Source organism: Typopeltis vanoorti, chromosome 8 (genome assembly GCF_054136105.1).
Source record: "Typopeltis vanoorti isolate ZY-2024b chromosome 8, IOZ_Tvanoo_1.0, whole genome shotgun sequence".
Lineage (NCBI taxonomy): Eukaryota > Metazoa > Arthropoda > Arachnida > Uropygi > Thelyphonidae > Typopeltis > Typopeltis vanoorti.
The window spans coordinates 134,043,852-134,059,936 of record NC_143556.1 but is presented as its reverse complement, the minus strand read 5'-3'; the positions used below and the strand labels follow the sequence as shown (position 1 = coordinate 134,059,936).

General features: G+C 35.9%; 1 protein-coding gene across 1 annotated transcript in view; it reads right to left on the bottom strand.

The window, feature by feature from the left end:
- Positions 1-16,085, bottom strand: part of Ocrl (Oculocerebrorenal syndrome of Lowe) — a 537,079-nt gene that overhangs the window by 199,814 nt on the left and 321,180 nt on the right. The window contains exons 17-18 of the mRNA XM_090396332.1: positions 8,874-8,984; positions 2,567-2,635 (exon numbers count right to left, since the gene is read on the bottom strand). Of these exons, the coding sequence (XP_090252458.1) occupies positions 2,567-2,635; positions 8,874-8,984 (180 nt within the window). The remainder of the gene's footprint in view (positions 1-2,566; positions 2,636-8,873; positions 8,985-16,085) is intronic.

Genomic DNA, 16,085 nt, shown 5'->3' with positions numbered 1-16,085 from the left:
TAGCTGATGCCTTTGAGACATTACAGGATATCAAGTTTGTAACTTTATTCCTTCACGAAAAGAGCTTCATTCAAACACAATTCACTTAGCGCAACATTTTTGCCTTTTATCATATTGAGTGCTACTATATAACCCCTTTGTGCATGATTTGAAAATCTGAATGTGTATCCACTTTCTACTCAAAATCATCAGTTATACAAATTGCCACAAACTGATTCACTTGAATTTGCAGTTGTAATCTTCAGAAATAGTGTTCATCCTTAGGTTTTGGACACTGGTGTATTAGAATAACAGACAACTTTCACTATCTAGCCAACACCTTTGAAATTTCCTTAACAAGTTTCTCTTTCAAATACATTGTGGGTGTCAGTTCCCTTCTTGGTAACTCAGACCACAGCAGTGTTCAACTTTTCTTCATTATGGAACAATCTTCATCCAACAAATCTGTCTTCTGTCCTTTGGCATTATAAGGGTACCAAACAGAATGATCTCCTTGACTTCTACTCCTCCTTTCCATGATCCAACAACTTCTTCTATTATCCTGATCCAAACATCTGCTTAAATCAAGTAATAGAAATAATTTTCAATGAAAGGACCTCATTTCTCATTCCATCCAAACTTCCCAAGCATTATTCAAGCCTTGGTTTTACTAGACTGCTTTGGTACATTCCATCAAATGTACCAGGGCAGTCGGGGGAAAAAAAATCATCAGCATATCATAAGTGGTGTTTTGGATTAAAACTTAGGAATAACAGACAACCTGCACTGCAGCTTGTAACAAGTGAAAATCTGATTTGGAAAGGGCCAAATGCAATAAATTTGTCTTCCATTTAAATGGCAGTCAACTTTTGCCTGACCATGTATCCACCACATTCACATGGACTCCAACTATAGTAATATTTACATCCAAATGTAACTACAGTACTCAAAGACAAGGATGACCTACCAACATCGTTCTTCTCTTCCAGTTCTTGTACTAATGACCAAAGATTAGAAATGATATAGAGCTGCTCACCCCATATCATCTCTAATCTTATGTAAAAATATAGAAGAATTCTGAATGACTTAGAAACAAACAAAGCAGCTGATCCTGACGATATCCTCCCTACTGTGCTAAAATCTTGTGCTCTAGAATTCACATATATCTTATATTGCTTCATATGCCATCTCTCCTACATCATGGAAATAAGCATCTCATTCATTCCCATTCAAAAAACAAAAAAAAAGATAAAAACTAGCTATCAAACTACTGCTCATTTGCTTTCACTTCAGCCTCTCAAAAAAACGATGTAGGAGCAAGTGTCATTAACAGCCATCTTCTTCACCACCTGGACACTCTCCAGCTAACTGGTCACCATCCATAAGGATTTTGCCCCTGTTGATCCACAGTATATATCTATCTATCTATCCTTCATCAGCAACCTTTGGATGCAAGATTGTTGAGCAGGACTCTGCCTATGGTGTGCTATCTACCTTTCAATTAAGTCTCAGCTTCTTCTCTGGTCTCTCATAAAGTATGATTGTTGATAGCTTCTTCTCTTCAGATTTCCCTACCAATGCTGGAGTGTTTCAAGTTTCTGTACTTTCACACATTGCTTTCTCTGTAAATAAATGACCTGCTCTCAGTGACTTCAAATTCCATTCATAGTTTTATTCATGACAGCATGTTCCTTTCTTTTTTCAACTGATAAACCTTGATAAACCTTGTTTTACTAATCTTTAGTAGCCTTAAGATTTTCCATAAGCAATGCCCCAAATTCTAATCTCTTTGCAATTTTACAATGGAGTGGATAACCTTGTGAACTTCGATGTACTAAAACAGTCTTGTCTAATATTGTGCAATAAAGATATCATGTCAGTGCCCTTTAGCCTTCACAATCAGCCTTTACTGGCAAAATGCATCTATAGCTTCTGCAGTGGCTCCAAAAACTCATTGTGCTTTTCCATTAAGCACCACTGTTCACTTGTACAATTACTAACATGGTATAAATCTGCTTAGCCATGGAATACTGGTCACACATCTGGGATCATGTACCCAAAACTGCTTTAAGACTGCTTGTTACTATACAGGAAAGGGCAATCCAAATAACTGATGACCTCTCTCTCTCTCTCTCTCTCTCTCTCTCACACACACACACACACACACACACACACATACATACATATTCACTCCAATCCCTCATTTATAGATGTCAGGTTTCATCCCTGGCCACCATCATTCCTCTTGATTTTTCCTAGCTGTATCAACAAGAGCAGTAAAATTCAATTTTACCATTCAGCTCTAAGCTTTTAGGACAAACTTCTTTTCAGTTGTCAAAACAATATATCATCAGATTCCTTCTTTTTTCTTATCCTCTTGCCAATACACAGCACTATGTCTTGAAACATTTTGTGCATGGATCAGATGTATATATATATATATATATATATATACAACTATATTTTCATATAGTTAAGGAAGTTATGACATTAGTTGATGGATTTCAAATATATATTCTACATGTAAAATAAACATTTAATTACATGTGTAATTTAAATAATGAAAGGAAGTGGTTATTGAGCTTACTTGACCAGTATTTGCAATTGTAAGGACATGAATCTTTGATTCTATGAATGTCACCTTACCAAACTGAACCTGTATAAAATAAAAACAAAAGGGAAAAGAAACAGTAATGATCATAAATGAGAAACATTCATGAATGCTAATATTAATCATCTGAGTAACCAGTTTCTGTAATTTTGACATATTCATATTTCAATTCAGTAAATGAATACGCTTAGGGTACATAAAGTTGAAATAGGACGAAGAATGAATTTTTTTAATTTTTCATATATAATTGTTATTTTATTACAACTAATTTGATTAAAAAACATGGTAACACTGATGAAATAATACTGCTTTTTTGATGAGATTAGTATAATGAAATGTATTAAAATACAAAAAATCGGTAATTGTTCACAACAGAATTAAAATGGCATTTCACTTTTGAAGCCTAAATCCCCCTTCCCCAACTCCTGCAACACTATCACAGAAAAAAACTGAACTCTTATGTAACATTATCACATAGTAGTTCAGTTCAGTACTAATTATTATAAATCAGTAAATTACATAATCATATGGGTAATTAGGGGAAATAAATTTTTACAGAAACAGTAGCTAAGCCTACAAAGGCATATCAGAATAAAATGTTTGGAATGCCTGCTAGTCAATCAGAAAGAAGGAAAAACTAAAGAAGAAATTGTTCAGCAGGACATCAAGAAAAGTTGGAGTTTTTGCCTTTCAAGTAGCTCTTGCTCTACAGATGGTGAAGGAGGCTTTTCCTGCACTGAAGATAGCATTTCTACTTGTAGTTTAGACATGTCTACTAGATCATGATATTCTTTTCTTCATAGCGGAACAGACTAACCTTTACACATGACAACCATATCAAATAGTTGAAACTACAGTCCACTGACTGACCTTTGCAGCACAACAACAGATATCAATATATTACTTAATTTCTAGTACATTGATTAGCTTTTGAAACTAATCAATGTACTAGAAATGTTTTTGAAACTAGTTTTTGAAGCTCATAGGCCATCAATTTATTCTCATAGGGAGTATTTCATAGATCTGTCACAATCTTTGTCATTTACTTCTGGATCCTCTTCACCACTTTATCCACACGGAATCTTGGTGTCCTGATCTGTATGCAGTAGCCCAGATGTGCCTTATTAAAGCTTTACATAGGGGAACAATAACTTCTCAATTCCTGCTTGTTAGTATGTTTTTCATCAACCACATAATTTGATGTGCTGATTTCACTATGTTTGCAATATGTCCTCTTCAAATCCCTGTCCACAATTGTCATCCCAGGGAATATTCCATCAGAGACTTGGGAGTATTCACTCCCAACTCCCTGATCTCATCAGTTTCCTGTAGTTTAGTTCCATCAATATAGTACTCAGTTTATGATTTCCACCTTATTCTTGGCGACATTAAACTGGCAGCGTAAATCTTTGCCCCACACTGTTAGTCTATTTAAGTCAAGGCTCCAGAAATAGCACTTAAATCTACTGGTCACAAAAAAATTTTAATGTACTTATTTATTTATTTACCACTGTTCCAATTTCAGAAATAAAGGGAACACTTTAATATAATTTAAAACAGCCAAATTCAAACTAAGTGCAAGAATTTGCAAGTTCTGGCATGTTTCTTTTTAATTTTGCCACTAGTATACTGCATTTTTTTCCCCCTTCAGAATGTTACATGCCACTTCTGTTCCAAATGATGGCTAACCAATTACCAGTCTTCTGACAAGAAATGCTTGTTCATTTCATTCTCTATTCTCTCAAAGTACACTGTAGATGAGTTTTGGAGAAGAATTATGTAAACAAATTTCATTTTCCGATTTTTATCTACTTATATAATGGACAGGTTTCTTTTCATTTGAACAGTCTATTGAAGCATTTAGAAGCCTCACTACTGGAGTCTTTGATTTTCCTTAACAAATTTTTGTTTAATGACATCAGCAATAACTGACGCAATTCTTTACATTTTATGTAATTTAGGTACTGTTTAAAATAGTCAATTTCAAGTCAGGTGCAATAATCTGACTACTGGGCCTTTGAAATCCTTGAAATCAATAAACTGGTTTATGGAATTTAGCTTTATAATAGGCTGTATTAAGAATATATTTCATGTATTCAAACATTTTAGAATGCATCTTTCTTTGGAAGAAAGCTAGGGATATGTTTCTTTGGTGATTTCTGGGCAAGTCTATGTAGTCCAGGCAATTTCTAGGCAAGTCTATATAATTTTCTGAAAATTTAATATCTCGTGAATCATCCATGTTTCCATTGATGGTTCGCGAGAATAATTCTTGATAGAGCGTCAAAAATCTTGTAGTAATCCAGAATTCCTGTCAGCAGCCCAGGATATTTTTTATATATTATGCCACATCTTTGTAACAAAAGAACTTGAATTCTTTGAGTCTTTGGCAGAAAGTCTTTATTGTTTTTATTTTTTTTATTCCATTCTTTTTAATATTTTCTGGTCTCTTACTTTTGCCTTCTCTAATGCCATAATTCAACAGGAAAGACAATAAAATTTACAAAAACAACAGAAAATGGCCATCATTAGCAATGTTGAAGTCAGACTAAAATTTCAATACATTACTTCAATAATGTAATCCATTTCTGAATCGTCTTTGCAAAGATAATTGTGTTTTTTAAATAACAGTATTAAGAAGACTTTTCATCATATAAAATGTTTGAGTATATAATTATGCAAAGCTAATTCGTGGTGTGAAAATAAGCTTATGCCAATACTGCATACCTTTTTAAGGGTTAAAGAGGGTGTTGGAATAATATTATAAATTTGTCTTATTTTGTATTACAGTTGGAAGTGAAACATATGAAAATCGGTCTTCTTAATTGTTGTTCTTGTTGTTGTTAATTTGTTTAATAGTATTTCTGTTTTTTATAATGGTGATGATTTGCAAGTTATGCAATACAAAATGTTGTTTGAGCATACTTGACTATTTGTTTCAAAATTAATCTGAGGAAGCAGGTTGGGCTTAAGTTTATAACAGATGATGAGAGATAAATAGTGCAACCTGTTGTCATAGACTGGAATTCCTTTAAATTTTGGAAACAGTAGTGAGTCATATCTCCAAGAATATCTTCCTGCAAAGAAATTTTTGAGCCTCTGTAGCTCAGTCGGTACAGAAGAATCCCTTTGGTCAGAAAGACCTGAGTTAGATTCTCATCAGTGGTCTTTATCTGGTCTCTTTCAATGAAAGGTGAGTTAGCCAGTCACATATGGAGGTAGGGGGAGGTTTCAGCTGGAAACTCGGGTTTTTCATCCCCCAGAACAGACAAACCAGCCTCGTGAACACACAGACTATAGTCATGAATATTGTCCTTAGGGGATGTTGTAAGGAGTGATGAACTGGCCGAATTAAATTTGTCGTAAACCCCTCATTACAGGACTCTAACCATCCTAAAGGGAAGGATGAGATCAATCAAACTAATTTTTAGCAGTGGCAAATAGTTTACGAAGGAATTAAATATATATATGCTGGCACACTGGAGACCACCCATGATCAAATAATTTGATATTGAAAAAGGAAAAAATTGTGTAAATATGTGAAGAAAAATTAGATCAATATATTTTGATCATTCAGAACTAGGCTGAAAATTCACTTACCACTTGTTTCTGACAACTTGACCATGGCAAGTAAGCGAGTGAATTTTTGGATCCCTGATTCAAGTTATCCTGCATTGCTACATCATTTACTCTTTCCAGTTTTACATCATCAGCAAGACAAATATCTCCCATCAAATCATATCCTACTTCATTCATTAATGTACAAATTAAACAAACAGAGGACTAGGTACTGAGTCATGTCATACACCATTGGTCACTTGCCTTCTGGACTCAACTCCTGCATAAACTACTCTTTGATATCTGTCTATCACCAATCATCAAATCCAAATTACCAGATTCATATCCATCTCCATTTGCTCCAATTTATGCTATACAGTGTTATGTGAAATCATGTCAAATGCCTTTGAAAAGTCTAATCACTGAATAGCCATTTCCCTTATCCTTATCCATTATTATAAAAAATAAGGAAATTACTAAGGGCAAGATCTACCCTTCACAAATCCATGTTGTTTCAGTTGTTCCTTATAGAGAATCATATTCCTATCCATCCAGTCCTGAATTCTGTCTTTGACCAATTTCTCCAATCTCCAAAAGAAATCCTTATTAGGATTTCTTTTGGCCTCATCAATTAGATTTCTCTCATAATTAGCTTTGGCTTTCCTTACCATGCTGGTCAACCTTCTTACTTGTGCCTTGTAATGCTCAAGGGACATGCTGATCATCTTTTTCTTTATACTCCTTCTACAACTTTCTTTTTCTGCAACTCCTGCTTAATGATAATGCTCCTATCTGATTTATACTTCTGACTCTGTTTATACATTCCAATACTGCTTTCATCAAACACCTCCTGACCACCACTCATGCAACATCAACATCTCTATCCTCCAAATTCTTATGCCATGGCACTGCTGAAAGCTGACTCCTCAGCATGTCATAATAAACCGCTTTGTAATTCCACATATATATCCCTTCTTAAGAGAAAATTCTGCATGTCAATCTCCCAGTCACGACTACATGATCCTTTCTTCACACAGAGGCAGTCTATCTAGATTGGTTACTGTTAAGTTCTCTAATATTGCCTCAGGTAATTATCTTTCAGAACTGTATAAATTCCATTTGCTTCTCTCTCTCTGACCATTCCTCTTCCCAATTTGTCAGCCCATAGTTGAAATCCCCAACAATAATTACTCGACTTGCATTAATTTGTCAATGCATATCATCTGCATTCTCCCTTATATCCCTTGGATTACAGTAACATAAAAGTACATATTTTGTCTCTGTCGGCCTCTATCTCATACCTCAAATGAACTACTCTCTGCATCCCTGTCCTCCTGATGTACTTCTACTTTTTTTTGGCTACAATCCTCCATTCTTTATTCTATCATTGAGTGAGCCCAGTTGAGTTAAGGTAGTGTCAAAAGTTCCTGGCTCTTATTTTGAATACTTCTGACTAGTATATATAAACTGTAATGCCCACCTTCATCCCATAACTTCCCTTACACTTAGTTCACGAAAGTTAGAATTTGGGGGTGCTACATTTTGAATCATGTGATCTCTCCCCCATTTAGTAACCTCTAGGTTGCCTTGACCCACACTCACATGCATCCCCCACACCTACACATTCTACTTTCCCTAACTCTGCACTTACAAATGCTCAGTGAACAAATCTTGCTCAAGACCTCAAAATCCATTCAAATGCAAGCCATCCACTTTATATAAATACTTCCATCCTCACTCCATCTATCAACAAACTCCACACTGTTCCTCCTGCACAATATGTGCACTGACTCATTCACTATCATCGCTCTATCTCAGCTCACTTCCATCATATCATGGTAACAGGCTTACAACTTTTACATTCTAACTCTTCTTTTTCTAATGTACTAGCAATTGTTTTATATGCTTTATATTTTCTTGAGTGCCACACTTGTGACATGCCAAATCATTTGGACCTGTTAAATGATTTGTACCAGTCAAAATAAATATCTCTTTCACCTTTATTCTTTGCATCCTTACAGCATTACTAACATCCTTAATCTTGGCACCAAGAAAACACAATTTTCCACTCTCCCACTCTGCTTATCAATGAAACATAGTACAAAATTCAATTCTTATTTTCATACTCTCACTCTTCCAGGTGTTATATCATCTGCTAGGCATTTCTCCAACCACTCGATCTGATGTTTTGTTCTGTGGAGAACTCCACACGTGCATTATCTTTTCCATTACCATCTAGTGATTCTCTTTATTTTCCACCATTTCATTCTTTCTTCATTTTGCAGTCACTCAAATACTTCAAATATGTGAGGACATGTTTACAGCATTTATTTTACAAAACTCAAGTTTGAAATCACATCTTTTTTTAAAACACTACATTCTGAAAACTAAATTCTTCATTGTAGAAATGCTGTGACCAGGGCACTGCTTATCAAATTTTAATTAAAGTTATACCACTTTGAACAATGTTATGAAAATATTAGAACAATGTTTATAAAGCTAATATCAGAGTATTAATAAAAAAATTAGTATTCTGGTCAAAAGGCAAACAGATAGTTGCCTTTCAACATTGAAGAATGAATGCTTTTCTGAACTTGAAACAACTTGAACTCAAAATATTACAATCATAATTCAATTGTAATGAAACATTTTGATTAAAGCAAAGAATATATAAAATAATCTATGAGAAATAACCAACACAAACTATATAATAAATTCACCTCACCTCCATTTTGTCCACAGTAACCTGAGGTAAAAATTCATTCTCCAATTTGTCCAGTTTTTTCATCACTTCTTCATATATTTTCCGATATCTAACAATATCAATTACTTTAACCTAAAATAAGTTAATAATTTATAATTAATTACAGATATGTTAATGAGTGACTTAAATGTAGTTTAAGCCTCATTTAAAGCAGCTGTAGTGAATGAACAATGGCAACATTGTTATTTTAAGCAAAGAGCTTCATAATGTCAAGCTGTCAAGAACAAAGTCAGTTAGAATGTATTAACAAAACATTTGTTACTGCATTACTTTGAAGTACACTGCAAATATATTAATTATACTTTTCACCATTATTGAATTGTAGATGATTAAGCAGGGATGCAACAGTGGCAACAGAACAAGAGTAGCAAGTTTGAAAATTACAAACTCCTTTCCTACTATTCCTCCTCTCCATTCTTTTCCTGAGCAACATCAGGAAGGGTGCATATGAGTGTGGGAAGTCATCTGTTAACTATTCTGGCAAGATGGATTGACTGGACCTGATGGGATGACCCTTCATCCCATCAGGTCCAGTCAATTTTTTGTTGGATTTGCAATGAATTTTTGAGTACTTGGCTTGCCCACTGTATGGAATTGACTACCAGTAAGTTATTAAAAAAAAAAAAAAAAAAAAGGTTTGTTTGGTATTTTTTTTTTGGGATATTTGTTTGTTTTAGTCTACTGCTAGATGGTAGACCATAACAAACTTATTGAGCCTTTGCAAAGCCCATTTTGGTCTTCTGGCAGTGGGTTTTAAAAAACTTAGCTGTTCAGTATGGTTTTGGAACATTTATATCTTGCAGGGTATTGCTCACTGCAGCCTACTGTTTGGTGGATTAGTGAGTTAGGGTAGATGAGCAGCCTTCTCACATAGGAAAGTTTTGATCTTAGGGATATCGGCTCCTTGGTAAAGATGTATTTCTTATGAATTATGGGTGCATTAAATGCTACTCAAACATTTGTTTTGGAATATCTATAGTTTGCTAACGTTTGAATCTGCTGTGCGACTCCACATGGGTGGAGTCACACATTAGGACTGACATGTTGAGCATATTGTACAGCAGCAGTTTTAAGTTTCATGCTTAGTGGGACTCAATGATTCAGTAATGGGTATAGCTGCCCACTTGCCCTGTTTGCTTTTGAGCAGACATGTTTGATATGACTTGTGAAGAAAGACTTTTATCTAGTTGTACTTCTAAATATTTGGCTACTAATTGCCATGAAATGGAGATGCCAAACATGATGGCTTCATCCTCTGAGGGACACCTGCCTTCTTGTGAATAGTGCTGCAGTTCTCTTGTCTGCATTAACATCAATTCACCATTTTTTTGAATCACAGTTCTAGTTCTAAGACTGCATTTTGTAGCTTTTCGGTTGCCAATCTAGGCTGCAAGGAGTAGACAATTACTGCAGTATCATCTGTGTATAGGGCCATTGTGGTGGCATGTGCATGGAATGTTAGCCACATAGATAACAAAGAGCAGAGTTAAGAGCAGTAAGATCTGGAGAAGACTGCTATGATGTTAGGTTGAGACGATGTAATTCCCTCTAGCTTCACTTGTCTGTGATCACTGAAGTAAGATTTGGTAAGTTTAATCAATTTTAGTGGGCCACATTTTGTTCAATGCTTGACAACATACAGTAAGATCAGCCCTGTGTGCTGCTTCCAGTTGAACCCTAAGATGATGTTTTCCATGACTCTGAGAACTTCTTTGTTCTCAGAGTTCAGTCATAAACTCTTTCTATTCAGATGATAGCTGGAACTGGGCAAACAGATTCCTGTAAAGTGGTCATAAGTTTTGTCCAGTAAAGTGGTCATAAATTTGAGGCCCAATAATCACTGTGTTCCCATTGCCCAGGAAAGTCATTAATCCAAACTACTAATTGGTAATGAGATTTAATTCTTTAGTGCCTTTCTGTAGTCATTAGCATTACCTACTTGGCTATTTTTCCTATGCAGGAAAGCAGGCTGACTGTGCAATAGTTTTCAGGAAGGTGTGTTGTGTTCCCTGGTTTTGGGATTAAGATTACATCTGCTACTTTCCATTGTGCAGAGAAGTGATATCTTTATGTGGCAGGCATATGATGATTTTGTTAGAAATCCCATCTGAGTCTTGTACTTTCCTGTTCTTAAGTTGGGTGATGAATTCATGTACCTCAGCAAGATCAGTTAGATGGGATTTACGTACTCTGTACATTTTAGCATATATTGTACCCAGGTGTGTACTTCAATCATGAAGTCTAGATCTGTATGAGTGTAGTTTGGACTACACTGCTCTTCTAGGCTGTCGACAAAGGCTTCAACTATGTCTACATCACAGTAAATCAGACCATGTTCACCAATCATTGGCGAGTGAGTTTACAGTCTGAGCGTAGCACTTTCATAATTTTCCAGAGCATCTATGTTTTTAGATCTGTGTTTAAGGACTTAAGTTTTGTCTCCCACTGTTGATTTCAATAGTTTCTAGGCACATATTAAACTTCCTTTGTAGTGCTATTGAGTTCTTGTCGGTATTCTGTGGTATTGGTGCCTGGCTCTGTTTTTTTTTGCAGATTGGGTTTTTAATCTCAATCCAAAAGACAGCTGGAGTTTATGTGTCACATATTGGTGGTGGTGGTGGTGGCAGATGTTAATGCAGTTATCTGCTTTTCTAAGCTTGAAATTCAGTCATAAACTCTTTCTATTCAGATGATAGCTGGAATTGGGCCAACAGATTCCTGTAAAGTGGTCATAAGTTTGAGACCCAATAATCATTGTGTTCCTATTGCCAGCAAAGTCATTAAGTGGTGCATTATTCTGATTTGTAGTTCTGCTGTTCTGGGCTATGTGCTTAGTCTGAGATCATCCATCACACTTATCTAGTATTGATGCATCAATATTTTGTACTATCACTATGTAAAGAACATCAGCAAGTCCTGCTGCATTGTAGTACATGGGTTATGGAGCGCCAATAATCACTGTGTTCCTATTGCCAGCAACGTCATTAAGAGGTGCATATTTCGATTTGTAGTTCTGCTGTTCTGAGCTATGTGCTTAGTTTTCAATTCTCCTACTACTAACACTGTTTCGGTTGTGTCTAGAATTTCAGTCAAGTTGGCTTCCAGTAACTCTTTGTTTGGAGAGCTATATCCAGAGTATATTTTATGGGGACTTGCATTTGCGGTTTGGACCTCCACTACCATGAGTGCTATGTTGGTTGTAGTGGCATTTACAATTTTATTGTATTCTATATAGAACTTTAACAAATATGGCCCCCTCCTGGTGTTGGGTTCCTCATTGCAGTACAGAACATAACAGTTGAATTTTGAGTTGCCAGCTGATCAAAGGTGGGTCTCATTTACAAGAATTAGCTCATCACTATGCACCTTGTTGATTAACATGTTCACTGCCAACTACAAGTATACTCGTAGTTGGTAAACCAGCCACACAAGCCAGCTACGAGTATACTTGTATGATGCTTACCACCAGCAAGGAGATTACTGTACTGACCTTGAAGAAGTGAAAATGCTTGGCTTGTGGAGCTAGCATCAAAACTGTGTATTCTCATAGAAGGTACATGCTCTGCACAAGCCAACTATGAGTATACTCATATGACGCTTACCGCCGGTAATGAGATTACCGTACCGACCTTGAAGAAGTGAAATTGCTCGACGTACGGGAACAGACTATGCCAAAGTAGCGTGGCAGCGAACGTGTTAATAGATTGCATATCTTGTAGTTCATGCATTTTGTTTCCTAGATGATTGGCATTGCAGAGCACAATCTGAAGAGAGTTTAGCTTTCTATACAAACCAATATACAAAATGATGGTATATAACATGACAAAATTTCATACCGGCTGGGGGGTTGCCCGGTTAAACAAGGCCCCCGTTGTTTCACCAGGGAACCAGGGCGAACAGCGAAAAGTCAGCTACTGGAACAAATCTGAAAGCACACCCTAACTCAACATCACCAGAGTTAAAGATCGGTACTATCATCATAAGAAGCCTGAATGGCAAAGAAATGGAGCTAGATGAAGAATTAGATAAATACCAGATCGACATAATAGGTGTGACTGAAACAAAAAAGACAAAAACTGGCAAGATCTTTCTGAGCAAAAAATACAAAATGTTATATTCAAGAAATGACAATCAAGGAAAAGAAGGAGTAGCCATAGTATTCAACACAAAATACGAGTCTAATCTTCTTGAATGGCAGGCAGTCTCAAGTAGAGTGATATGGGCAAATATCAGAATGGGGAATTGGACAATGAGACTTATTTGTGCCTATGGTCCCACAGAATGTTCTACTAAGGTAGAAGTGGAGGAATTTTTTGATGCTTTAGAAAAAGCAACTGACATAGTGAAAAAAAAGTTGGTCCTTGCTGGGGATCTAAATAGCAGAGTAGGAAATGATTGTCAGACATACAAAAATATTTCGGGAAAATTTGGAGAAAAGAGCAAAGCATAATAATAATGGCAAATGCCTGTTGGATTTCTGCTCAGGACATAGACTGGTTATTACTAACACCATGTTCCAACATATAAAAGTGTGCACAAATTCACATGGAGAGAAGAGGCAAGGAATGCAAAAAGTCTCATTGACTATATTATTGTAGATAGTGATGTTTTCTCCCTGGTGCAGAACACCAGAGTGTACAGAGGATTGGAAATTGGAAGCGATCACTATTTAGTCGTGAGCAGGATAAAATCGAATTTCATATTGAAAAGAATAATATGTAAGAAAGTTTTAAAGCGAATAAAAGTTGAGCAGCTCCCAGATGTGAACTGTAGACTAAAATACACAAAGATTATTGAAGAAAAAATGAAAGAGTCTGAGAACAGGAACCAAACCTCGGAGATTCAGTGGCAAGCCTTGAAGAAAACCCTGATTGATTCAGCCAGAGAGGCATGTGGTGAGGTTGCCTGCAAGGATAGAAAAATTAGAACTTCATGGTGGACAGAGGAAGTTAAAGAGGCAGTGAAGGAAAAGAAGAAAGCATATCAAAAGTTCCTGCAAATAAGTCAGCTTGTGCTCTTAGAGAATACAGCGACAAATGTAAGAAAGCTAAACACTGTGTAAAACTAGCTAAACAAAAGTCATGGGAGGACTTTGGCAAGAACATAGAAAATAAATATCAAGAAGGTGGTAAGATATTCTGGAGGTTGTTGAAGAAGCTTAGAAATGGAGGAAGGAGTGCTGTAAAAGGAGTTAGAGATCATAAAGGTGACATAAAAACAGGAGAAAAAGATATCCTTGAGGTATGAAGTAATTACTTCGAAAAATTGCTAAATGAAATAAGCAGTGGTAACACAGTGATAAAAAACACTCAACAGGCATATAGTAAGGAATACATATCCATACTTGAAGTAGAAAAAGCCATCAAAGGTGTGAAATGTGGAAAGGCAGAAGGAGTAGAATGATATTCAACCAGAAATGTTGAAGTATGGTGGTATAAAAGTATTACAGTGGTTGCACTGCATAGTTCAGAAAGCCTAAACAGAGGGACGAATTCCCGATGATTGGAGTAGAGCTCTAATAGTACCTATATAATAGTATCTATAATAGTATATATATAAAAATGGAAATAAAATTGAATGTGAGAATTACAGAGGTATTTCCCTACTGAGTGTTCCTGGCAAGATCTATGCAAGTATACTTGAGAAACGGTTGACAAGAATTGTGGAAGAAAAGCTTGGTGAAGAACAAGCTGGATTCAGGCAAAATAGAGGCTGTCAGGATCAGATCTTCACTTTACGAGAAATAGTTGAGAAAGCATGGGAATATAACAAAGATCTGTATTTAAGTTTTGTCGATCTGGAAAAGGCATATGACAAGGTGCCAAGAGAGAAGCTATTCAATACGCTGCAGTTATATGGTGTCAATGGGGCATTATATCAAGCAATACTTGTCTTTATTTGAGTTTTAAGTCAGCAGTTAGAATTGAAGGAAGTACAGGAAGATGGTTTAATGTTAAATCTGGTATGAGACAAGGATGTTCATCATTGCCTCTACTATTCATTATCTATATGGATAACATTATGAAGGAAAGTGCTATTAAACATGATATCAGAATTGGAGATGTTAATGTCAGCTCTTTGCTTTATGCAGACGATGTTATACTTCTAAATAAATCCACTACAAGTTTGCAAGATTCCCTGACTAAATTGAATAACTGTTGTAATAGAAATGGTATGAAGGTCAGCATTAAAAAGACAAATACAATGAAAATAGTTAGAATTGTTGAAAATGTCAACTGTGTTGTGAACGGAGGAACCTGTGGAACAAGTAAAACATTTCAGCTACTTAGGCACGATTTTCAGTGAAGATGGTAAATTAAATATAGAAATAGACACTGCAGAATCAACAAAAATATAGAAATAGACACAACAGAATCAACAAAGCTGGTATAGTAGGCAGCCAATTGAATAAATTCATATGGAATAAGAGAGAAATTAGTCAGAACACTAAATTAGCTGTATATAAGACAGTTTTCAAACCAATTTTAACTTATGGATCTAAGAGCTGGGTCAGAAGTAAAACACTTGACCAAAGACTAGAGACTGCAGATATGAGAGTCCTGAGAAAGATTAGAGGTGCGAACAGATGGCATCATTGGCAATATCATATTAAAAATGAGGATATTAGGAAAGAACTTGACACTGTCAGCATCCAAGAATGCTTTAGCAGAGCTAATCTCAGGTGGTATGGTCACTTAAACAGAATGGGCGAGGAAAGATTAGCAAAACAAGTGTTCTCTGCGAGGTTCACAGGAAACGACCCAGAGGAAGACCAAGATATAGATGGATTGATATGGTAGAAAGTGCCTTAGATGACAGAAATATAAGATCTGATAATGTTGGAGTCTTGACAAGTAACAGACTGATTTGGAGAAAAATTGTAGATAGGAAGTTAGTAATGATGTAAATTTTTCATGTAGTACTATCATATCCTGTACACTCCTTGAGGGTACATGTCAGGAATTTGATGATGATGATGATGATGTTTGTTAACCATTGACTAGTGCAGTAACAGTTATTTGTATATGTCTCATAAACTTGTTTGTGGAATCGTGGCTGGGGTTTGCTTTGCTGAACTAGATTAACATTTCACCCAGAGTGACTGCTATGTCTACATCTGTGCTGGATTTGGTTGGCCATTGGGGGTTCAGTTTTTCCTGCCAGATTTGAGAG